Source organism: Colius striatus, chromosome 10 (assembly GCF_028858725.1).
Source record: "Colius striatus isolate bColStr4 chromosome 10, bColStr4.1.hap1, whole genome shotgun sequence".
Classification (NCBI taxonomy): Eukaryota; Metazoa; Chordata; class Aves; order Coliiformes; family Coliidae; genus Colius; species Colius striatus.
Genome location: NC_084768.1, coordinates 21,562,501 through 21,589,225, shown reverse-complemented (window position 1 = coordinate 21,589,225; position 26,725 = coordinate 21,562,501). Strand labels below are relative to the sequence as shown.

Sequence of the window (26,725 nt, the reverse complement as noted above, 5' to 3'; positions counted from 1 at the left end):
GTTCCTGACTTTGCTCACATTTCTCATGGTATCTTTTTAAGATATAAACTCTGCCATTAGAACACAGCATTTCCCTATCTTAAAAGGAAATGAATTAGCTAGTGCTTGTGACATGCTTGGGGATCTTGGGGATCAGGTATTAACAAAGGATAAAATACTATCATTAAAAAAAAATCTATTCAGTTCTCATTTTGTTTTCATCCTAGTTGTAATTAGTCAGGGAGGTTTCCCATTCAGTATGCATGCAGACATCTGTTCTTGGGTATAAAGCTTCTGGGATTTGGCATATTTTCATCTGCTAAATGATGAGACAGAATAGCAATCCAGTTTACAGCTTGTGAATCTTCCATTGTTTACCTCTCCAGACTCCTTGAGCTGATTTGTGTACTGTATGTGACTGTACATTGTGAAAGGCTTCTTGAATACATTTGATAAAATATATATCTCACTCAGTGGAAGCCAAATTCTTGTCTGAGTTAAAGCCTTTATAATGCCCAATGGTAAACAGTATTTCCTCATCATTGTCTACTCACACAGCTCAACGATGTGCAGCGAGCAAACCACCACCTTCCTTCCAGCAAGTGTAAGCTGTCAAGCAGAGCTTAATAACCAAATACATTGGTAAGAGTCTAAGTCACATTTGACCTCTAAAAGTGTTGTTGATTTAGTATTATATTATCAGCCAAGATACCTATAGATACCTATACAAGTCTATAGACTTGTGAAATGCTGCTTCAGTGATGCTCTGGATGAATGTGGTCTCCTCAGAATAGTTAGACAATTGCTTTGTTTCACTTCAGTAAAACTGGCATGTGCCCAGAGAGCATGAATTAAAGTTGCCTTCAATACAGCAGGAAGAGTCTGTATAGCAGAATGCTGAACTTGATGTCATCTTCAATATTTCTAATCTGATCAAGTTTAGTGTTGGTTTAAAAAGTTTTAAGATACAACCCTCAAATTTTTAACCATCCTGTGATCAACTGAGTGGCAAAGTATTAAACATTGTTTATGCACAACTGTGTGAGCAAAACTTAGTGATGTTAAAGCAATTTTACACCAGGTGATAGACATGTACAAGTTGAATGACAAGTACTTAAGTCTAAAACGCATAACTTTCAGTCACTGTCCATCTCCAGTGTGTCAGTGCAGTCCATGTTCATTGCAACTCATCAGCTTCATACTAAACATATGAGGCACACAAATGTGTGGCATGCAGCCCATTCCTAATCAACTGAATTTGCATTATAAAAATGGTAAACCAGAAGAAAATATCTCAAAGTCACATATTGTATAAAGCCTAACTGAAATTAGTATTCAGAGATAAAGAAATTTGGATAGCCTGTTCCATACTGTTGCACACTGATGTGCCAAAGATCTGCATAACTGGTGCTCTTGCATTTTTTAGGGAGTTGGTTGGACAGTTTTTGCTGAAGTGCTGTATATTTTAGTGCCTGCGTGTCCAATGTTCATTGTGGAATCATATATGCAATAGCATCCTATATAGGCCACCAGAATTCCCAGAGAGAGGCTGATGGGAGCAGGAAGGTATGGCCTTGAGGGCTAAACCATGTAACCATCATGGTATCTCAACATGTCTTGTAGAGGGCGGCATCCTCTTTGAAGGATGTTTCTTCCTTCTTCTTCAAAAGTGTTGAAGTGGTTCAAGTAGTCTCCAAAGAAACTTCAAGGGATGTCTCCAGATTTTGAAGTGGGGGTAAGAAGTGACACATGGGCAAGAGGAGACAGTAGTGCTGTGCATTTTGATGGACCAAAGAAAAAAGCTGGGAAGAGGGATGCCTAGGAGGCACACCCCTTTTGCCTTGCAGATGGAGGGTTCTCCATTGCCTCTGCAACTGCTGCTGGAGCCTCCTGACACCTTCTGCTTCTACATTTCCCAGACAGGCGAGGGGCAACCCCGGGTTCCCCTCTTGGGCAAGGCTGGAGGGTGGCTGGAGTAGAGGGAGTTAGCGAGAGGAGGCGGAGAGGAGGCGGGGAGCAGGGGCCACAGAAGCCATACCTGCGTCGGGCCCCGACCTCCTTCTAGCGGCGGCGGGCGGGAGGCGGCGCCTGAGTGAGGAAGCGGGTGCGGAGCGCGGGGCCGAGCCGGGCTGGGCCGGGCCGGGTGGTTGGCTGAGGGAGAAAGCGGGCACGGGGCCGGGCCGGGCTGGGCGGTGCTCTTCGCAGCGCTGCCGGAGCGGCCCGCACAGCTGCCCCGCGCCGGCGGCAGCATGGGTGGCTCTGCCTCCAGCCATCTGGACGAGAGCAAGTGCACCTACATCCGAGGTAGGGCGAGGCGAGGCGGACGGCTGCTTTCTCGGGCTTTTTCTCTCCGAGACCACTGTATATGTAGTCGTGGTTGCTGGTGGGAAGGCTGGCAGAAAAGCACTGGGAGGAGGGGAGGGGGGCGAGTGGAGGAAATCCTGGGGTCCCGCTCGGGGCCGGAGGCGGGCGCGGCGCAGCGGGCGGCTCTCGGGCAGCGGGCAGCGCTCGGGAGCCAGTGCGGTCGGCGCGATGTGGGCACACAGCTGGATGATTCGGAGAGGAAGAGTGTTCGATACCATTTCGGGCAGGCAGGTCTCTTAAACGGCAGTGTTTGAAACAACCCCGATGAGTGAGTTGTTGATGAGATGCCGAAGAGTAGACGACAAAAGTTTTCAAAGTGTGGAGAGATGCGACCTGAAACTGTCCGTGTGTTGTTAAAGTCCCAATTCCCCAGCTCCAGGCTCCGGCAGCTGCAACTTTTAAGGCACTAGGTTTTCCCAAGGTAGATCGGATCCAGACTATATGGCCTGATGTTTAGCAAAGCCCATTGAAGGCGCTGGGAAAACTATTAAGTGGGCATATAGGTAAACTATTCAGACTTGTGTAATGAACAAATTTTTATCCCATTAAAATGTTAGGAGAGAGAAAATTGCTTTCAATTTATGCATTGTGCTATTAAACTGTGAAGGAAAAGAGCATAATTCTGTATTTTAGGGACTACTTTTATTACTTGAGTAGTTAAAAGATGAAATACATCTTGCTTTTGCCTGTCTACCTGTGCTTCTTATTGGTAAGGTAGGAGGTATTTACAAAGCAAATTTTAAGGCTGGAGATTTACAGAGAAGTAAAAGTTTGCATGTGAAAAGCAAACCTTATTCCAGTATGTTATGTATTCTACAGCTGGAGCCTGAGTGTCCTCTGTGCTGTTGACTGGAACATCAAACTGAGTGCTGATGATTCAGACTGTAGGGTGACTCCTGGGTGGTGCCCACAGCCAAGCTTGGCCTTTTATTCGGTTACGCTTTTTGGTGCAGGGGGAGTGCATATGTTGAACTGTTGCTCTGTTAGGACTCTTGAAATCACAGTGGATCTCTCAAGGGATTCCCAAGGGATGTTGGAAGGACATCCAGATATTAAATGGCTTTAACCCAAAAAGTAATCAGCAAAACTGCTGGCCTCACACGTGGAGATTTTTCTATAATGTCCCCTAAGTATTCTCATTCTGTCCTGCCTCACTGAGGGAGGTTTTAGGTCTCATGAGGCTGCAACCTCCACAGATTTCTTTTTTTCTCTTTACACTCATCCCTGTGTGACAGCCAAAGCTTTGTTTCCACAGTTCCAGCATTTCAAATTTTCTGGTCCCAGAGTGAGTGAGGGCATTTGTGAGTGCCTGAAAAGACTGGTGGGAGAAAGGCAAACTAGAGGTGTCTCCCACTTCTATCACATCTTTGCAGCGACAAGTGATAAAGTGAAATCATTTTGAAAAAAAGAAACTAAAGATTGTGCTTATCTCCTGGCTCAAGTCGGCTATTCTTGCTGTGAGGATCTCTCACTCTAAATTCTTGCTTTGAAAAATAAGTTATGAGGCACTTTATATAGAGGCTGCCTATAAATTAGTACTTCCAGGAAGGAAAATTAATTGAGAAGAGCATCTTAAATCAAAATAGAGTGCAGTCCAGCCAATTTGCCAAACCTACTGTGCGTGTTGAGGTTGGAGTCTGCAAGATTCAGACCTTGCTTATCTGACATATACATCATGAAGAGGAAGGGGACTGAATTGCTAATTCTGTAGATTCAATAAGCAGCACATTTTTTAGCTGGTTTTGTAAAAGTTAGCTGGGTTTTACTGGGTGACTGAGATCTTTTGATCTCTTTTTCTTTCAAAGATGAACCAGGAGTGTCCTCAGTAAAAAGGGAGATATCTGCTTTTGATCAGTGGAACTATCAATGGTACTCAAATGGGACAGCGTTGGTAAAGAGAAAATGTGAGACAAAAAGCTCAAGGATGCTGCCTCACACATCCTATTCAGAAATTGCAGCCAATGATGTTCTCCAAACTTTGTGCATTTGAGATGCTCACTCATATTGGCACAAATATCAGTAGACTCAAGCCAGGAAATCCTGAGTATTACTTCAAGTGAGAATTTGGTCTAGATCATCTCTAATGTGCCATCCTAAGCAGTACTTTGGTAAATTTATCCTTGCAGTCTATGTGTCCTGGTTTCAGCACTAGATATTTGCATCTCCCTTAGCATGGCTTGGTGCCCTCATCTCCTTGCCTTTGTAGCAGAAGCTTACTGTGATTGAACACTGGCATCCTTTGAGTCAGTTCCTGCCACACTAACCTCAGCCTGCATCAGAGAAAACTATTTGAATGGCATGTCAGCTCTGCAGCATGCTGGACTGCTCCCTGCAAGGGAAAGTTAGCCAGAATTGCATGGGGCAGTTAGATATGACTCCTTGAATGTGTAGCAGGATTGCTGCATGGTTGTTGTTACGATGGCGTCATTTAATTTTCTGTTGCCGTAATGGTAATTCAATTTGTCTGAAGCCAGTTTGCTGTGTTGTAAAGCCTTATAACTTGTTTAGAAAGCATTTAAGCTAAAACACAATGTAAGGAATGGAAATGACGGACTGAGGGCTAAAGGGGTGGATGGAGTTTTCAGCAATAAACTGATACAGTTTCTTCATCATCATGCATAAAAATCTAGGTTTTCTAATTTCCAAAAGACTTGTTTGCTCACATTGTTTGAGGGATGAGAGAAGAAGAAAACAAGGACAAAAATTATGTGATATGTAAAATTATGTAAAAAAAGTATGTAAAAACATAGATGTAGGTGTCTACATAAACCAGCGAGAACATGGCCCTCGGCATGGGCACCCCCAGGTCGAGCCTAGGAGACGCTTTGCTCGCTGTGGTTCCCCACGGGTGAATAAGCGTGAGCCTTGTCAGACCAGTTGGAGAAATGAATCCCAGACAAAATCATGAAGGCATCCTACACAGAGCCTTGGTTACTGAATGCAAAGGTTGTGATTGCCACCTAAAACTGTTTCAACTTCTGTGCTTTTACAGAAGAAGGGGTAGTATTGGGCCAGCCAAATTTCAAATCACTGAGAGCTCTATATACTTGTACATGGGGCTATATCTTGAGCAACACCTGAAAGTCAACTGATATTATTGACCTGGTAATGTGCATTTCCAGCAGCAAATAATGCCTAAGAAGAGAATGTATTATGCCAATGTGTAATTTTTCAAGTGTTCTTTGCAGTATGATACATGTTAGGCTGTTCTTGAAATTGAAAGGGCAGGGATCACCCATGTGAAGTTTGAATTGGGGACAGGTACCTCACAGGCTGCCTAAAGACTTACTTGGGAGGTGACAATGTTTTACAAAACAATTTGCATACTCAGAAAATCTTTGCCTTAAGAAACTATATATATAACATTAAGTTATTTTTTGCAAGCCATCACAAAGTCTTTTGTCTTTTTAAAGTGGAAATGAATGAAAGTTGATCATTGTTGTGGGATGAAATTGTGAATAAAATGTCAAAACTTGATATATTTACTCCTACCTGGAGGAAATTAATGTCATAGTAAAATAATGGAAAAATAAGTCATCAGAGACTCTTGTGAGCACTGGGAGCAGCTTGTGTCCACTGGGAGATGGTGAGTAGAACAGGAGGCCATGTAATGCCAGCAAGGAGAGCCGGACCACATGCACTGCAGCATTGTGAGGCTTGAAACCTTAACAGTTTCAAAGGTGTCTTCTGTTCTGTCTAATGTGAGCCTGCTTTTCTAACCATACCTATGGAAAAAAAGAAATTTTTTCCCATTTATTTAACATTCTGAAGATATTTTAAGTACACGCATTATAAGCAGTAAAATAATGTCAAGCCCCCTTCAACTTAAAAGTAATTTTTATAGTAATTCCTCAGAGTTTTGGACTGAGCCCTTAAAAAAGAAGGAAAGACTTATAGCAGAGATAATCTTTTGTAGGGTTTTGATGGGACTGCCTGGAAATTATTCAGGATTTGGATGAAATAGATGAGTTTAAAAAATGGCAGTAATAATTAAGAGACTGGGAGTTGATCATGTGAAAAGAGTTTATTAAAAAAATCCATGCTTTCAGGTTGATGAAGCGTGGGCTAACCTTGGGGTGGGAAGTGTCCAGTGCATGATTTGTCTCATGATAATGAACGTTACACCCAGCAAGGAGCCGTGTTAGGCAGTAGCGGGGAGTTACAGACTCAAGGCGCAATCTTGGCATTGGGGAGGAAGATGAAAGCACCTTTTAAAACAACCTAGTGGTATGCCCAGAGAGATTGTGCCTGAGATTTCCAGACTGCTGATTGAAAATATTTGCTTTGGGTCTCTAATATTAGACAAGAAGCGATTAAGAAAGCAGATCTTGCAGTGAGGGGAAGGTGTTAATGGCCCTGAGAGAGTTTATGATTTTCCATTTCTGCAGTCTCAGCAGCAGCAGTACTGGGGACCAAGCTCTGCTCTCTCATGTGTGCTCTGTTGGGAGCAAATTGTTCTGAATTTGAGGAGGTGGAGAGATTTCAAGCACTCAACAACAGTAATTTCAACAGGCACATCTTCAGAAGAATTTAGCATGCAAAAAATTTGAACTTCTCTGAAGGTTTTTTGTTATTGAAGGTACTTGACTGTTTCAAGTCTACCTATGTCTATAAACATAAAACTGTCCAGGGAAAGAAACTTCATAGTAATTTGCTTTTGATTTGTTCGTTTAAATGCAGTTTTTCTTTCTTCCTTCCCTCCATTCTATCTCTTTCCTTACCCAGGCAGATGGGACAGTCTGGCTGAGGGACACAGCAGTGGTGCAGTGACCCTGCAGTACCCAGGGATGTACCCTGTGGGTTTCCTCATTGTTCAGTACTTTTTTCCAAGCAGACTTTCCAGACATTTTTCTTTTCATTCAGCAGTGAAAGCTTAATGTCTGCAAGAAATTTCTTTCTAGCCATTTGTTTTGCCTGTGAATTTCAGTATGGTACTAATTAAGACAGGGCATTTTGGCACAAGGCTAAAACACTTTAGATGTGTTCCTCCTATGTGCAGTGTACTTAGAAAAAGCAGATGGCCTACTATTCACTCATGTTTTAGAGACTGAAGCCTGGTTTACCCTTTACTAAAAAGACTAGATAAAAAAATTGGTTACTAGCTTTACAGCAAACAGTCCGAACAAATACTATTGGTTGCACAGAGATAAGTCCCATCGACTTGGAGGGAGATAACTCAAGTGCCTGATAAAGCTCTGGATTGAAATTCTCACCAGCAGCCAGCCAGCATGCACAAAGCCATGAGCAGGGATGCTGGAGGACAAAAGAATAACTTGGAATTAATTTGTGGAAAAGTTGGCCTTTTTTGGACAGGCACTCAGACTGCATGTTGGATTTTCTGCTTTAAACTGTCACATAGTCCTGATTTTAATTTGGTATATGGCTGCAAGTATAGCAGTTTTGTAACTGCTGCACTTACTACACTCTTCCCTTGGCCTGTTACAAGCTCTGTCTTGCCATGTTTTCAAAATCCTCTCTTTCATTTTCCACAGGTGAGCATGGCTGTAGCATCACGTAGAGCAGAAATGTGGTATCTCTCTGTACTTAGGAGTATCTACTTCATAGCTCTGAGAGGGTGGTTTTCATTTTCACATTCTGAGGTTTATGGTAGAAGTTGATAGAATTTTCTACAGTTCCCAAATTATGACAAAGATGCAGAGTAGTATTTTATTTCACAGACGCTTGTCAAATCCAGAATTCCTGACTATGGGTTAGCACTTTGCAGGTACTATCTAGCCCAATCCATATAGACATAAATACCAAAAGAATGAAAAAATAAAGCAGAGTGTGTAGGACATTCCAATTTCAATGTGGATATGGGATTCTATTCATCATGACATATACCTTGCTAAGTTTCCAAGTTCTCAAAGACCTTAAGTAAGATTTTGAAGAAAATTCCTTTTGACTTTACTTGCTTTCTCTGAAGTTTTATTCCTCAGAGAGTTTGTTGCTGTTGGAGCCAGTAGCAGATTTTCATCTCATAGTTCTAACAAATGGTGCCTATCTGTGTTGGAAAGGAAAGGCAACTTCTATTTGATACTTATATTCGTTAATTCAGAAGGCCAGGCACTTTATCCTAGCTTCATGCTGAATGCAAGCAAAAGTCGGCCAGGTTCATGATTGATGGGAAGGTATTTGCCACACAGCTTGAGCAGAATTTACTGTACTTGGTAACTTCCATATTTTGTGTGTGGTAGATGAAGGCAAAAGGTATCTTCTCTGCTCAGTTTCCATTGTTCATATAGTGCCATTTATTAACTTCTTTCAAAAATACTATGACCGATTTTTGAAGTTTACAGTCATGTTGTCTTGTAAGAGGCATGGTCAAGAATTTTCTTAAAGCAAGAGGTAAGATTTTCTTCTTCAGTTTGTCAGTAAAGGGATTGTCCGTGATTACATCTCATTTACTTTCTGTAAATGGCTTGGAGGTTTTGTAAACACAGTTATCCATTTTGTGGCCAAAGCATCTGGGAAGCTGGGTGAGGCTCCTCACCTGTTAAGTATGATCATCTCAGGCTCCCTTACACCAGGGCATGCAGTATTACAGGCACAAAAACTAACCTTAAAGCTGAAGTGCTGTATACATGTACCACAGAGCCTGGCTTTGAAAACTGAGAAGTAGTTTCTTTCTGGGGAAGGTCTTTTTCAGGTAGTATGAGTGAAGGGAAACCACTGGCTGGTAGGGGAAGGCAGGTAGCGTTTTTCATCATTTTCTGCTGTCTATGTAAAAGAAACTACGTAGAATGTTGAATTAAGCGTGGGCATCAAAGAGCTTCTTTTCAATAGAAAAAGTGAGACATATGCTCACCTTTGCACAAAAAGCCTGTATTTGAGATACACCCTAAATGTGGAGTCTGATGTACTTTGTATTTTCAGAAATCCCGAGGATTGGAGATACTTTAGTTAGTGCAACTTGTCCATAAATTATAAGACAGTGTTTGCATCTGATAGAAATTTTATTGATATTAAAGGGAGTAAAAGCAAGCTCTGAGATGATTAAAGCAGCTTTGTTGTTGATGCCTTTGGGCAGTAGCAGCTGAAAAGACCCTGTCTAGATCTGGAAGAATGATATTCAAAAACAGTATGGTCATGACTACTTTTAAAGTATAGCAGCATTTCTTTCTACAGCTTTTGCCTTTGCATATAATAAACATGCTGTTCTCTTTGCACTTAAAGAACAATTAAAAATGGCTTCAAGTTTTTGAACACACACACACACACACACACACAAGCATTTTAATTGTTTTTTGCAGTTAAAGGACAGTGATGAAACAAGGCCAACTCTTACATAAAGCAAAATTAACTCTTGTGGAAATGGCTCAAACTTGTATGAAGAAAGGATCTTTCTGTTTGTGTTTTCTAAAACCTTTATCTTGTATTTTTTCAATTAGTTTTATATCTAAAAAAGATTTGGTATGCTTCTGTACTAATGCTTAACTTGACATACATAAGCTAAGATGCTGGTGAATCAGTTTCTCTGAGTATTTAATTAAGGGTTAATTTTTGAAATCATAAGCCTTTTGTCTTCGTGCCTCTGTTCTAAGACTTCCTCAGACAAACAGTTGCTCTTACACTCTGGATAGTACTACAGCTTTAAGGCTATATATCAGACCACTGTAGTGCTACCAAAGTTATTATTTAGTTATTGTGTCTTTCTTCCAAAGCCAGGTAGTTGTCTTAGCTAGCAATGTCAGGAAGTAGAAAACAAAAGCGAGGCTGACTCATGGATTCTTCTGCTTAGATTAGCAATATAATTTTTAAAAATATGTAGATTAGTTTTATATAGTTGAAATTCTTCTAGGAAATAATTGATGTAAAGAGTAGTTAATTTCTTTAAGAAATAAATTTTCTAATAAAAATGGTTATTAAAAAGAACTTTTTGGTGTTCTTTGTGATGATCTTGATTCTATGCCTGTTCTGCCTTACCCTGAGCAACGGGGTTCCTAGGGAGCATGCAGATGCTACAGAGGCTTTCATTGTGGATGACACATCCAGTGTTGTCCTGCAATTCCTGTTCAGTGTCACCCCAGCCAAGTGTCTGTCAGGTAGTTTTCTACTGAACACGTGACGGGCCTGATGTGATCAGGGGAAGCGCCACATCAGCCATCAGTGCATGACCGTGATGATGGGCAGATGTTTGTCACTGGCTGTTGCAGGTGTGTGGTCATGCTCCAGGATCTTGCAGGGTGCTGTGCCAACCCTTTAGCTCAGAGCAGCGTGCACTCCTTCGGGACTCCCTCAAACCATGCCTTGCAGCAGGCTACTCTGTGGACTGGGATAGTTGCAGCCATGGGGTGCAGTAATGCAGTAACCCCAGGGTGGAAAACAGTGGCAGAGGTTTCAATCTCACTACTCACTCTGTGTAGGAGCAATTTATTCCTTCAGAATAAATTTTGCTTTTGAGATTTATACAAAGTGAGCATGTCAGCCAGTCTTCAGGCTGTTTGTTCTACATATCATTGCTTAAACATTGAATGTGGTGCGTCCTCTGTGTTACGGTTTCTGGCCAGGTGACATCCTGAGAAAGCCACCCACATCGGTGCCTGGCTTGTTTTTGGACTCTCAACTGACCCCATCATCATCAGTGATGCCTTTTCAAATGATGGTGATCTTGTAAGGTAATGTTGTAATGGTAATGGACTACATTAGTAATGGTGTAAGAAAATTAGTTCATAGGGGAGATGTTGGGGGACATAGAGCTGGAATATGGGAAACCAGAGGCGAATAGGAAGGGTTTCTAACCACTGCCAGTGCTTACCTACTGATATAAATCCCCTTGTTTCCAGATTTGCCCTTTGTGCAGTCTAGCAAATATCTGCAAAACCCATAGCTACCAGCAGCTGTTCACCTCTGTAGAGAAAGGGAATACCACAAAGCAAACACAACTTTCTACTATATAAGCTTACTATGTTAGGTGAAAAAGGACTGTGGATCTGAGGCCCTGAACTCTCCACTGATGCTTAAGAGAGACCAGGGTGCAAAGGCAGCTCCAGATTTTTTGTTTGGGTTGGTTCTTCTTTCTGAGATTTCCTGTACACCTGCCAAGCTAAAAAGTACTGTGCAGCCATAAATCAGCTGATCTGTGATGGGTGGTGGTATTTTATTTCATGCAGGAGGAGTTATGGCTATTAATTTGGGGATTGACAAACATAGTGCTTAATTTTTCAGGGAACTGGCCATTTTAATGCTCTCCCCAGATTTCCAGCTGGGCTCTGGCTGTGCTCAGTGCTGACTGCAGGTACACAGCATTTCAGTAAATCAGAAGAAGGTGATGGCAGGAGCCGTTTGGGAGCTTCTCCTATAAGTGACATATATTTTTGTCCAGCTTTACATTTTATAGCAGACACAGAAACATGACCTATTTCTATGGAGTGGTATTTACCTACCTTAAATATAAATCAAGTTCCTGCTATTTCCAGCTCACCACAAACTTTCAGAGCTCTGCAATGAATGGGGTAGGTGCCGTCTGAAGTTGATTAGAAGATGGTATTTTTAGATGTAGTTGTAAAGAAAAGTAGCTTTAACCACTGCTGCTGTGCTCCATCAGTCCTTGCCCTGAGCCCAGGAAGCAGCAGCAAAACTGCTATTTGAGGTTGGTGACTGACTGGAGGGAAGTAGCCAGGTGTCAGGGTTGCATTTGATGTGTCTGCAAGAGGATCCCAAAAATCATCCAGATTGTCAGCTGATATAAGTTGATGGGGGGATTTATGATGCTTTTGGAGGAGAAAAGATTGTAAAGTCATAGAATGGTTTGGGTTGGAAGAGACCTTTAAAGATCACAGTCCAACCCCCTGCCATTGACAGGGACACCTTCCACTAGACCAGGATGCTCAAAGTCCCATCCAGCCTGGCCTTGGATGCTTGCAGGGATGGAGCATCCCCAGCCTCCCTGGGCAATCTGGTCCAGTGCCTCACCACTCCTTAAAAGTGTATGTAGAATTGGAGACTGTATCAAAGATACAGAGGAGACATGAATTTTTGATTTTCATGTGCTTTTAAAATATAATGATAGTCATTTGGGTCTTTATTAGTGGTTTTACTAAGCTTGCAATGAGCTTTGTAGCTATAGCAAGGAAAGAGAGGATTGGATGGAATTTTGTTTACCCACCTTGTGGACAACTCTCAGAGAAGATCTGAATTTACAGAAGGCAAAATGATCATGTAATGGAACAGTGCTAAGAATGTAGGTCTGTCATACTGCCCTATATTTAATGAAGAAGGAAGGGCTTAGACAGGGACTATGCCATTTCCTACAAGGTAATGTTAAAAAAGTTATTCTAAAACCCAAACATCCCTCAAAACCAAAAAAAAAAGTAGCAAATGTCATCAAGCATGGTGAAGACATGGCCACTTCCCGTGCAGTCTGGAATCAGCAGATTGGTTGTGTATGGAGGAAAGGGTGATGCACTGAAACAAAGCCGTAAACTCTTGGAAAAATCTGTATGTAAATGTACCACAGCTGCTGGATTGGTCATGAGGAGTCATGTTTTGTACAAACCAAGCCAGTCTTTGGCACTTTGTGGATTGGATCTTGGAAGTATTGTTTAGTATAATAATGTACCAAAATGAGGGCTTGGTGAGTGCACACCTATCTCGCGTAGCCTTCTATACCTTGCATGGAAGCCTTGATAAGCTGGAACCACAGTTGTTCCTGCATCTTTGGTTTAAAAAAAGGTAAACAATCAGAAATCCTCTGAGGCAAACCTTTATGTCTTGCACAGGAGGATTTATTCCAGGAAAGTCAATCCAGTTAATCCAAGTGTGGACTCCATGAAGGAGGTGTGCTTCATTTAAACATGAAGCATAATAAATCATTTGCTTACCCCAAAAATCTGCAGTTTTCTATCCAAAGCAGGATGGTGATCAATGTTAACCTCCTTCTCCATTTATTCAGCTTGTGATGCAAATCAAACACTGCTATTTGGAAAGAGGTCTTGAGCAGACTGGTAAAAGGCCACAGGACAGCATCACTGTCAGTTTCCATTAGCTTTATTTGAGTCTGACCTATAAGTGAAAGGTATTTTTAGCCCATACCAAAGTCTTGACACAGCCATCACAATGTATTTCATAGAAGAAGTTGATTTCTAGGATGTTAAAAAAACTTTTTGAACTACAGAAGCAAATCATGTGCTGAATAGAAAATGATGTTCATAGCTACTTCCATTAGCCTGTTGACAAAAACAGACTGAAGAAATGGGGAAGGGTGCCAGTGTCCTGACACACGTCAGTGTGGACTGATGTGCTATTTGAGCACCTCTCTCTCTGGATGCCAAAATCAAGGCATGTTGAAAACTTGAACTCTAATTTAATCTTACTTGTAGATGCATTACACTTCACCAGTCTACTACACTGTCCACACTGCATTCTTAGGGCCAGTATTAGGATTCAGCTCCTGTTTGTCTCTCTCTGGTTTCATGGTACATAGTAGAGGTGCTGCTGGAGGGACTATGAGTATTTCATTGGCACAGCAGTTCCTTTGCCAATCCAGTTGTCCTCATTATGGGGTTTCCTCAGAAGTTCTAGAAGAAAGGTCCCCTTGTTGTTGTATATATCTCACTGTTCTCTACCTCAGCGTCAGTTCCTTCCTCCTGCGCTCTTGAGTTTCAACTGCTTTTTAGCTGAGAGCAGGAAGGCCCAGCAGCCAGCTACTTTGAAATGATGTCCTACCAGACATTGAGGCCATTAAGAACTTGATGTGTTTGTGATAATCTCTTAGAAGCTGTGGTCAAGTAGTTGTGATAAATCATAAACTGAAGCAGCACTGGCATTTGTTAGAGGAAGAAGTTGGGTTCCATGTGAATGAAGAAGGAAGACTCCATCTGCATTTATCACCATCTTCCCTTATGCATGACAAAAACATGAAGCTGCTCAACACATCTCATACCGGAATGGAGATGTCTAAAGCTGAAACCACACTGAGATACGAGGGAGTTACCAACATAAACAAACATATAAAACCAATGTGTTGGTAAGGGTATAACATAGTATGTGGTAATTTTGAGCAAGAGCTTGTGGTTTCTTAGTTATTAATCTTGCTACATGGTTTTTCCTTAATGTGTCTTAAATATTTAGGCAGCAGGAAGTGTGGTCAACTGAAAAGTTGCAGTGCTCTTTCCATAACACTTGGCATTGGCAGGTGTTACTTTCATGAATATAAAGCAAAATCAGACTTGCCTTGGAAGGTGCTCTAACAGCCGGATCTCCCAGGGTGCTGGGGCTACATGGTGTAAGTGAGCACTGGCTGGGCTTTTATTGTTACCACCTGTAACAATAATCTAAAAAATAAAATCTAACCTCCCTGATAGCTGAAGTGTCTGAAGTTTTGCTGTTAGAAGGGACATGAGATTTTCTGAGAGACTGAACCAAAAATAAATTTAAGGCTGAATTTGAGGATGCTGTGCAAAATGTCAGGTTGAGTTTCTGTGACCATTACATATAGCAGTGTAGGCTGAATCGGTGCCAGAGATATGAGTGTGTGCAGCCTGGGGAGGATGTGAAAGCCGTATTTCAGATGGGCCCCATCTCTCTATTCATATTTTTAACTTCTTTTGGATGATGGGAATGGAGACATCTGTAAAAAGTAATAAGTCCCCTTTCCTTCCAGAATAAGGCTATGAGTTTTCCAGCTGTTGGCTAAGACAGGTTTTCCTGTTGAAATAGCTTTTGTCTGATGTAAGTCTAAAACAATATGGTTATGGTAACTGAAAGTATTTCAGTGTCAATTCTGTCCCCTGTTAGTTTTAGTTGTAAATCCAAGTATTTGTATTCATTGTTGCTTTTTGTAGCAGATGTTTGATTTTTAAAACCTTGTAGAGTCTTCCAATGACCTGCACACTGATGGTAAACTGCAGTATTGCTTTTCTTTGCTATTCTGTGTGGCTAATTTTCTTTTATCTTAATAGTGGATTCTCACAATCATGGAACACACTCTTGCTTTCCTTGAGAAGTCCTGTCATCCTGAATAAAGCAGAAACGAACCCTTAACATTGATTCATGTGGTTCTTGGTTGCAACCACAATAATACGGACTGTGCCATATATTTGTCAGCTGATGCCATTCTATATGCATAAAACATGCCCTGGGGTCTTTTTTTAGCTCTGCAGAGTTTAAAGATTAGCTCATTAGGCATGTCTCTGATGTGTAATTATTCCAGACCGAATAATGCATTAACCAGAAGATATGCAATTTAAATAGAGTAGACAAGCACAGAAGAATGGATGTTTAAAAACTGAGTTTCCAGAGCAGTTTTGCAAAAACTGTAGTTCTAATGCATTTAAAAGACTTATTTTTATGTAAATAACTTTAACCCCTCTCACCAACATGTACTGACTAGTAAAGCAGTTTTATTTCTGTATCTTATGTGTTTCTTTATTATAATTCTATGTTTTCTTTCAAATTCAAGATACAGTATTTTACAAATTAGGGGAACCTTTGGAAATTAAGACCTTAAAAAGCATGTTAGAGTATCTGCTCAATCTTGAAGGCAGGGCTGCATTATCACCTCCAACTTTCTTCATGTTGTTCTGTACCAGTCATTTGTGAATGAGATAAGATATGATGCTTGCTTTTTTTGCTTCTCAGAGAAGGTTCTTCTAAACCACACAGCCATGGGGTGCTGGTGGCTGGTGTCCAGCGATTCTTTAAACACAAGAAGTTGCCTCACAGTAGTGGCAGCAAAAGTAATTGTCAAAAATCCCTTTGAATTTTCAGCCACGTATACTATCCTCTTCTAAAAGTGAAGTCATTATAATGCAAGGACTTGTCCTTGTTACTGATTCAAAATGGATTTTAAGAAGTCTGTCTTCTCCTAGACTGCTTTTTGTGGCTGTTAGCTAAGGCATATTTTCCTCACTGGGACGTGTCTGCAAGCAAAATTGGAAACCAATGTGTTAAATCTGAGGCCAATGTTTTGTTGTCCTAACCTCTGAATTGGAGACATGAGAAGAAAAAATAAGGATTCCATTTAAACTCAAACTTTTGGAGCCAGAAGATTCAGCCTGAGTTATTTTTGAAGGGTTGGTGCATCTTTGCCAGTCAAGCTTGGTGTAAAGCAGAGACCCTGAGATGCACTTTTTTAGTACCATCTCTTCTAGTGGCTGTGGATTTTGCATTGGAAATTATAAAGAATCCATCAGTCATATCATCAGATTTTGTGAATAAAATTTCCCCAAATTCCTGGCTCATCGTTTTCACTGATCTGCTCTTTAATTAACCAAGAGACTGTCTGTATGAAACTGCTGGTTTTCTGTAAAACCTATGGTGAAACTATTGGCAAAGTTATTGCTCAGTGATGCTTCAAAGCATAAATAGTGAAGAAACAGTGTCCCAGGGTACAAAGAAGTTTTGCTACTGCATGAGTAGCACACAGCTGCAGTAGTGTCTCAGAAGAAAAGATTGCACTGTATACTAGAGGTCTTCAGGAGTAACAGCAAGGGACAGAAAAGTCTCTTAAAGGTTGTTGTGGGTTCAAGAGCTCTTGGGGGATATTGCAGCCACACTGGATGCTATTAGGTGGGAAAATATTTTGTGGAATTTCAGTGCTCGTTCTGCACTTCATCAGTTTGGTGTATCCCACCAGCCAAATGAACAAAGAATATGGATTTATGCAGCTTTCCTGCATTTGTTTCTCAGAAGGTCACAGGCTGACTTTAAGCCACTATCGAAGAATGCAAACATGGCTTGAAATTTAGTTGTAGTCAGTACATGAAGGCAGCTTTTGGAGGAATTCAGATTTGGATGAGATTCAAAATGAGTGTTAACTCTGTTAAGAGGCAGTCTGTGGATATTGGACGCTTACATGGGCTTATGGCAAATTTTTGCAGAGCAGCTCTGCTGAGGCTGGAGCAAGACCATATCACAGGCACTGCTTTATCCTCTGCAGTCACTTAACTGAGGAGTTTGGGGAAAGACACAAAGAAAAATACATTGTATAATTTTGAAATTTCAAAGCAGCACCATGTAATCATAGTTGTTTGTTATTATCCAAAATCTATTTTCATATAAAGACCTGCACTAACATAAACATTTTGTAACTCCTTTTGCCAAGAAGAGGTGCCTTGAGCATCCTTCTCCCCAGTTAGGAGTCTGTAAATGAGACTGCTGCCTGGTTGCCTCCCCAGTGAAATGAACTATAATAGTGTGCTTGAAGTGCAGTTGAGTAGACTGGAGCTAGATACGTTTAAAGTAGCATTACTAATGATTCCTTCTGCATTCAGAAAATTAAAATGCAATCTGATATACATAAATTTGCCAGATAAGACTCTTATGACACAAAAGCTGTTTTATTCTTATCAGCTCTTGCATGTTATGTTCTTAGGGCTCTTTTTTCTTAGTCCCCTAAATAAAATATTTTACAAAACACATAAAGATGAAGAATTTAAATTTTTATATGGGTCAACGGAACAGAGAATTGTGTTCTTCTCCAAAAAGAGAGGAATTGTTAGCATCCATGTTGATAGGAGCTCAGATTGGATTTAAGGGGAGAACCTTATGAAGACCCATGATGGAATAACTGAGACTTACAAAACTGGAGCGCCATCACTGATTGTACAAAGGTGAGAGCAATGAAAGCAAACTGTTAAATACATTAATTGAAGTATTGCTACCATAGATGGCAATAAAATCAGGCCCTGAACATGTTCTGGTTATGTTTTGCCGTGGTATATGGGCAAGTAATTTTAGCTTGTCAGTGCATGGAGGCCCTGCTGAAGATACGAGGATTGCAGGGACCTCACCAAAGCATTTCCAAGTGAATTATCAGGAACAAATTTCCCCTTCTTAACAATAACTTGCTGTGCTGTTTGTCAGAGCCCAGAAGCTCATGTGGTCCCACTGTACAAACACAGCACTGGAAGAAGGTAGTTTTTATTTGTTTTTTTCCTTTCAAATTGTGTCATGTTGTCACAAACTCTTCTGAACGTGAGAGATAAATGGAGAGGAAATGAGGCAACTTATGGGTTGTTTTTTTTTCAAAAAGGAAGGAGCATTGAAGCATTTTGAGACAGAATAGCTGACCAGGGGAGGAGACTCAAACACACATGTAGTGAGAGACACAATAGCTGACTGGGGCTTCTTCCCAGGAAGTCTTAGAAATGGAAAAAACAAACACCACTGCTAACCCTATTGTCTTCTCAGTGATGCTTTCATGAGTGTTTGAGGAACTGAAACTCATCTAGTGGCTGGACTGTAACCCCTGTGAGCTTGATTTCAGTGTATGTAAAGAGGGATTTAATCAAACCAACTCCACACAGGAAACAAGACGTCTTTGAGCCTCTACCTGCAGAGTTGTGTGCCACGACCTTCCTGTCCCAGCATGCGACACTACAACTGCTCCTGTCTGGCAGTCGCAGTCAAACACTCAGCGGGGCTTTGGCATTTCTCTGAATTACAGCTAAATATAGAAGTCTAGAAAAGAAAATAAATACTGTTCAGCAGTGTTCTGGGACAAAGAGTAATTAGACCTTAAAGCCCAGCATGTGCAGAGGAAGAACTATAAGATCTTTGTATGTGTCCTGTGTTATATTTACATCAAATTCTTTATGAACACAGTTCTTCTTTTTCCTTTTTTATTTCCTTAAATTGGACAGACTTGTCCAATGTCACATATCCCTTTGAGCATCTTTGTACTAAAACTGTCTAGTATGGCATCATTTTGGCAGAACAATTAAGAAAAAAGAAATTAATAAACTATATGAGCACACTCCAGGTATTGCCCAGGGTTTATCTTTTGCAGGTATGTGTGTCTGTATAAATAGATACGTATCTTGACAAACCTTCAGCTAGTATGATGAAGATGGTTGTTTCTGTTACCTGTATCTCTGACTTGAGAATGTTTTTCATTATTTTATCTTGTGGACAGTCAGGCAGTGAAGTAACTGGCTGCAAGGCCTGTCACCTGAAGGAGAGGGATGAGGGAAGATATCATCCTGATTTGCAGGGTGATGTAGCGTTGGCTTACATTTTTGGAAAGCAGTTTAAATGTTCCCAAGAAACATTCTTGTACGACCTACCATGACATGCAATGTAATGCTGAGATCTGGATTGGAGAAAGCAGCTTAAGACATGTTTGGTGTCTGTTTCCCCATTAGGGGCTCAGCTTGTGACTCAGGTACTTGGGAAAAAAAAAAAAAAACAGATTGGAAAACCATTGGCCTCCACCAAATTACTTAATACAGAGCAGAGTTTTGCTTCTTGTGGGCCCCAGGAGCTAGATTGGGTTAATTTCTTTTATTAAATCCCTAGTTTTTCTGGTGTTGTGAAATAAACTTATAGATATAGACCTTGCTTTTGTTGAGTTTGATCACGAGTAATTGTTTCTAGACAGCATTGCTGCTTCTAACCCCATTACCAATGAAGTATAAATTTCAGCTGCCTCGGGGGTAAGCTTATCTGACACAGTGTTAATCAGCCCTGTGTCTCATGTTGACTTATTTCCTCTTGATTAACCATAAGCCTTGGTCTTTATGTAAGTCATGATTATTAGGATTTTTTTCATCTGACAGAAGTGTAAAGGCAACTTGTGAAATCTTGTTTTTCCCCTAAATTACAATGCAGCAAAGGGAGCATTGCAGAGCTGGTGGCCCCCACTGTTGGACTGAGAAGTGCCTGTTGTCACTGGTTGCAATTCATGCCTTTTAAGGTTAAAATTCAAAGACTTCACATTGTTTTCCCTAGCCTCTGCTCCAGACCTACATGTTTAGGAGGGCAACTGCACTGCCAATGGCTTCCTGATGTTTACTGCTTCTTCCCTCTGCAATGCTGGTGGAGCTGCTTGTGTGGAATCTGTTTCCATCTGGAGAGGTTTTCCATCTATTTCCCCCAGCATGAGAGGTGACACATATATGGGAGAAGGTATGAAGAAGCTGAGGAGCAGTGCCCCAGGACTGACACGTCCATGAAGTGCCATGCTGAAGGAGTAGATGTACCCGATGGAGGATACATCAAACGTGGAGGATACACCCATCAAGCACGAGATGTGTGCCACCCCAACCTCTTGCTTTGCAATCATGGGTTGATGCTCAAATACATTTCCCTGGGCATTTCCATCTTAGCAGCTGTTCTCAAATAAAATCCCCTGGCAACATGCAGTGCAGTTGGAGGGAATTGCGTGCTTATGGGAAGGACACTGCATGGAAATAACATGATTGCAATTGAAATGTCCCCCAGAGAGTTTCAGGTTATAGCAGGTGCTTGTGAGGGCATCGAAGATGTACTGTTTGGACAACGAGGATTAACCATAGATCAAAGGAGTGATAGTTCTATCTCTGCATTTGCTGAGAATTATCTTAAACCTGATCTGGGAGAAAAAGGGAACCTGGCTGTAGGAATGAGTCTCTGAGTTTGACCTGAGAAATGTTCTGTGTTTAAGCAAGAGTCGTGCTCTATATTTTGCTCTGCATTTTTTAATAATGGGAATATTCAGAATTGATTTAAAATAGCAGGACCTGTAGTTAAATCACAAGCTACTCTTAAGAAAATAAGCCTCTTTTTAGAGTGTATGAGGTCTTTCTCCCTCAGATCTGTCTACTCTCTCTGAAACATGACATGCTCATGAAGTTGCCCAAGAAGAATATAGGTATATAAATCTAGGGGATAATTGCCCATCTTAGTATAAAAATCACCCTTGTTTAGTGGAGCACTTGAGAAAAAGCTGAATACTTGAGTAAAATCATAGAAAGGGACATCTGCATGTCTGGAATAGTGCCTGTTATTTTTGGCTTCTCCTTTGCTGTGGATCAAGTTTACATGAACTTACAAACCTATTTGTTTAGCTTGCCCTGCAAGAGAAGCTTCGCCTCTGTTGAAGCACAAATTTCACACCCACAGTCTCAGCTGGCAAACTTGCTAAGACATTTTTTCACAGGACAGTGTGGACTTTCCCACTCATCCTGTAGAGAAGATTGGCTGAGCACCTAGGGAGTTGAGCTTTGCATTGAGTTTTGGATGACTGATTGGAATTTTACCAATATAATTCAGTGTCTGCATTACAGATGGATAATTTGAGTGTGTGCACACGCCAGTGTGGTTACACCATTCTAAGTTTTAATGAGTAGTCTCCATTAATACTACACAAAGCTGAGAGTAAGTAATTGGTTTCAATATTTTATCAGGTGCAAACCATGCTTTTTAGCATATCTACATGGGAAAGAGGGGTGACTCCACCAGATAGCTTCTTGATTTGGCTGAGTGAGTGCAAACAAACAGTGGACAAATAATTCAGCCAAATCAGAACTTGGGATTTGTGTTTGTCATCCCTTTTTTTCATAACAGGTATTAAGCCATGACTCACAAATAATTAAAATACTGTTTCTATAAATGAAGCTCAAACTGAGCTATGCTTTCAGCAACAAAGAGAGTATTCTGTATCGCCTCACTGTAGGTGGGGGATAAAGCCTGGGAGCACTAGAATTTAAACAGTTGTGGTACCAGAGGTACTGCAGAAGAAAGAAGACTGTAGGAAAGAGGGAATTGCTGGTAATTCCTACTGCACCGTTGCACATCCCAGAGCACTGGAAGGTGGTAGGCACCTTAGAGAAGATATGCAAGAGAGAGTTGCTTTTACAGGTTTTTTGGTTACCGGATGCATTCAATAAGTGATAATGATATTTGAAATGAATGGGTGAATTCAGGAAGAGCAGCTTTTATGCATGGTATCACAGTAGAAGCACAGTGAGCATCCAACTAGTTTCAGAGCTGCCAATCCAACTTTGCTGATTCATGGAGATCATGTAGAGCATCTACAGTTTCAGATGTTTTTCTCAGTCAAAGATTGTGTTTGTTTCGGACTTTGCATGAAGTTGACCCATGAATGCTCAAATTACTTTATTAATTCATTTTTTTGCCACTCTAATGCACTATGAGAGTAAGATCTGGATGGATGGATGGATGGATAATTGTTTTTTTTAGAGCTCAGTACTGAATTTGCTGAATTAAAGCACATAATAAAGTTTATCATTTAAAAGGGTATCCCCACTTGTGAGTTGCACTTCTGGGTGGTGAAGCACCATGTGGGTGTGATCATCTTCTTATATTTGCTTCTGACAGCTTTGCTTGTGCACTTGTGAAAGAAATACAAGGATAAAGTCATTTATTCCTGCTCTGTCTCAATACTTCACGCTTGTTTTAACACCTGGGTATACTGGCATTCAGCATGCACAATGCTTATTGTTTCTTTTAGATTTTATCTTGTCTAAGGTTTGCTTTGATATACAAATCATCTAGGTTTTTTTACAATTTGTGTCCCTCAGGACACAAAGTGTATTTTCCAGTGGGCTTAAATGATCTAAGAAGATAAATCCCCCAGATCTCCAAAGAGATTCATGTCACTGATCATGGGTTTTTTTTGAAAGCCCCATTCAAAAGGTTCTGAGTTCAAGCAATTGTGCTATGAAGAGGAAGGGTCCTGGTCATCTTGCTAACCTTGAAGGGCCATCTTACTCCCAAACACCCGTATTTAAGTGGCATAGCAACATTTATGGCAAATCCTTACCTCTTTCTCTTCTTAAATTCCAAATGGCTGAAGTCCAGTGAGTGTGAGCAACTGTTCTCTTGGACACCAGCCAAGAAGTTACTGTTTTCTGACCTTTTTTCCTGAATTTCCTTGACTTGCATCTGTACCAGCCACTTGGCAACACACTGTTAAAGGCATTGTTGAACTGTGGGACAGTGAGCTATCTGGCCTGTGCAGGGCCCTGCCAACAGGCTGAAAGCCAATAGCTAGACCTGTAGAAATTCCTGGGAGAACTTGCCAAAGAGTGCTCTTTAAAAAAAAGAAAAAAAAAGTTGAGTGTCAATTCTTTTCAATAAAAGCATTGAAACCCAAAATAGAAAGTCAGGTACTAGAGGACATGCTGTGGGTCTGATGACTTGGAGTTATGTCCCGCATGGGTGATGCACAGTGAAGGTTAAGGGCAGTGGAGAGACAAGAAGAAAAAACTTTGAGAAAGGATTCTGAAACTGCAACTGGCAGATGTTTCTTAGCGGAATGACATTTGGTTTTGGTCTTAAAAGATGTATCGTAACTTGTGCTAAACTTTTGTGATCAAATGAAAGGCTGGTTCTGTGGAACAGAAGATGCATCATGATGCATTAGCCAGGTTTATTCTGGAGCAGGATTTAAACCCTCAGCAAAGGGAGAATGGACCCTCACCATGTTAATTTGACAGAAATCCTTCTACCTCCATCACTGTCATCTTTTCCTGTTGGTAATTTCGGTTGCATGCAGGCTTCTACTGGAAGTGATCAAACTACATATTCTCCTTGGATAAACATCCTAGCCGCTGGGTTTCAAATCACATTTATACAGACTGGAGCTATGCTGTTGCCAGTCCAGCCAAGTGGGAAAGTTGGCCTTGCTCCATATAAACAGCTCTGACTAAGCAAGCCACACTAAATTTGGAAAAGAATCAGGGGAACTCATTTTTCAGCTGCCCCAGAATATTTTATCTTCAGTTGCCCCATGTTATCATTTCATGGGAAAAGTTGCTATTACTTGTGACTGTTTCCATCATATTTATTTTCAGATAGCATATTTTTATCTTCTGCAAACCAAAAGAGTTTAAAAATCCATTGACAAACAACAGATCAAGGGTCTGTCTGCATCTCTTCCCACCCACAAGTAGTGTTGCAATCCTCACGTGACGCCACTCACAATCTCTTCAGAAAACCTTTTCTTCTAATGTTAAGAGGGGATAGTATCTTTAATGCAGAGATCCTTTGTGACAAGTAGTGCAAAGGCTGGAATAAACAGTCTGAAACATTTACTTCTTGATTCATGTTTTGGTTGATTTTAAATGTAGCCTGCACATAAAAATTACGCTGATGTAATACTTCTTACTGATATATGCTACGAATTATATCTTTCCTTTCTCCTTGGTCATCATACTTTAAGCTGATCTAAGAAATGTTGACAGTGAAGAATCACACTTCTGAGCTGATTTAGCCATGGTTAAAAGGCTTTACCAAAATTACAGGTCTTTCCTGTGATTGTTGGGTTTTTTTTCCCCCCAACACCAGAATTTTGTTCTTTGTCCCACTTCCTCTGCCAATTTTTACTGCAGGATGCAGGCAGCAGTCAATTGAGATCTAGTGTCCCTGAGCCCTCTGTAACAGATGGAGGCCATTGCGAGCTGGAAAAGAAAAAGCCACAGTGGAAAACAGAGGCAAACTCTGAGCAGGAAACTCCACCGGGGCAGGAGCCAACAACATCCTACTTCTGGCTGGGACCAGAAGGAAAAAAAATGCTATAAAGAAGGTTTTGGGAAGCTTTGACTTTATTTGGAGAATAAGTTGATGCCTCTGCCTAAAGCAGACTAGCTTTTAAAAGGCTGTCAGGTAGGCAGGGATTTTCTGCTTTAGCAGCAGCAATATCCCGCTGTTATACACCAGCACATCCTATAATTGATAGACCTCAAAAAATCCGGTCTCTTAAAACTGAAGAGTTGGAGTCCAGATTATCATCTGGTGCTGACTCATGAGTAAATCTGTGAAAAATTTACCTACCTGAAAACCTGGCTTGCTGATACCCTCCAGTTTTGTGTAATGGCTCCGCAAACATGGCAGTTGGCCAAACTGCCTCCTTCCATGCACCAAGGCAGGGCTTGAAGAGGTGGCAGGTTTGTAACCTGGCAGTAATGTGTGATTGGAAAGTAGAGCAAAAGGGGCTTTCCGTTTAGTTGAAGGCAGTGACCTCTGAGGGTTAAGAGGAGGAAGGCTCCAGCTCACCTCTCTAAGCAGGTTGCGTAGGAGTAGCTGGAGTGAAGGGTTGTGTCAGTATTGGTCCTGAGCTGGAGAGATATGTCAATTTCTATTTGTCAAAATGGAAATAAAATTGCAGAAACAGAGCTGATGTATAACCTTTTCTTTTGTGTGCATGTCCGTGTAACTACAGCAATGTAGTTATGAGGAAGTTATAGAGTAATTGAATACTGCAGCTGTCTGAATTAATGAAATGACCTCTTAACAGCCTGGTAATCACAGCTGGATGTGAAATAAGCATCTTACAAAATCTTTTGCCATTTTCTATCTGTGTGAACTCCTTTTTCCCGTGGCACTCTCAGCCACATGTTTGGGGTTTTTAAATGGAAATAAAGTAGCTAGAGGTGGTAAATCTTGGACCACAGCGTCTTCTACACCAGAGCATCCCATGCACTTTCTCCCATAAGATTCCATGCACTTGCTCTTATAATAGTGTGTGTCTTTTCTCTTTTAACTACATTTAAAATGATTTCAGGTGATAAAAGGTATAAGCATTCTGGGAAGTGCACTGACATTTAAACCTCGGGGGTTTTTTTTGAGAGGAATGGCAGTAACATCAGTGGTAATCCAGGAAGTTTAACATAGCTAGTTTAGAAGGGTGATACATGCTTGAAACGGCAAGTCTGTTGAAACCTCTCTCTGATTTCATCATCACTGCAGCAGGTTCACAGTCTGTTGTATAAAATACAGAAACATCATGATTCCCTTTTGGTGATAGTGGCAGTGGGTGGCTAGGAGGAGTTTGTCAGTCTGAGAACATCATAATAGGATGTAGGTGGTTCAGCTTTTCCAAGAGTCTTGAGGTCAGGGTGCTTCTTGCAGGTTCCTCTGTTGTGCTCTTCAGGAGTGCTGAATGCCAGTCCTGGTTTAGGAGACCATGAATATAAAGGCTTCAAGAAATCTCAGTTTGGGAACTACTATTTTTTGTCTTACACAGAACATTTTATTTTTTTCCCCTAAGCAGAACAAAATAAAAATTCGAAAGCATTAAAATTGCTAGAGGTGTGAAATAGCATTTATCTGTTGTGTGCTCAGAAAATAACTTGTCACAGGGCTTCATAGTACATGAAAGAAAGGGATCTCTCCAGTATCCAGGACAGTTGGGATGTTATCTAGATCACAGTCCAGGCTGTGGGTTTTGCATTGCTGCAGACTCTTTGAGTCACATCCATGCACATAGCTTTAACCTTTAGCTTCACTTTCAGGTCTGTAAAGTGTTATTATTTCTATGATAGGGTTAATGAGTTAATTACTTGTAGATTGCTTTGAGGTTCCCAGAAATGAGACTGTCAGTGTTTATTGCTGTTACTGCTATTGTCAAGATCTTGATCATAGCAAGACAATTCTAGATGACTGTTTATTGCAACAAAACTGAATATTTGTTTACATTACAACAAAGAGGAGACTGCAGTGCCCAAGCCTTGAAAACATCCTTTGTAGGAGCTTGGAGTCAGACTAAAAATCTGATTATGTGACAAAATTGGCTAATACATCTAAACACTAGTCAGTGTCACTTGTGTATGAGTTTCTTTGGAAACCTTATCACCTCCCAAACACCCACAGCTCTGTGGCAGTATGTTCTAGGGAGAGGCAGATGGTATCTTTTCTTAGATAAATAAATTTGGGA

General features: G+C 40.9%; 1 protein-coding gene across 1 annotated transcript in view; it reads left to right on the top strand.

Moving 5' to 3' along the window:
- The first annotated feature begins 2,142 nt into the window (after positions 1 to 2,142).
- Positions 2,143 to 26,725, top strand: part of NIBAN1 (niban apoptosis regulator 1) — a 58,425-nt gene continuing 33,842 nt past the window's right edge. The window contains exon 1 of the mRNA XM_062004191.1: positions 2,143 to 2,283. Within this exon, the coding sequence (XP_061860175.1) occupies positions 2,229 to 2,283 (55 nt within the window). The 5' untranslated portion in view covers positions 2,143 to 2,228. The remainder of the gene's footprint in view (positions 2,284 to 26,725) is intronic.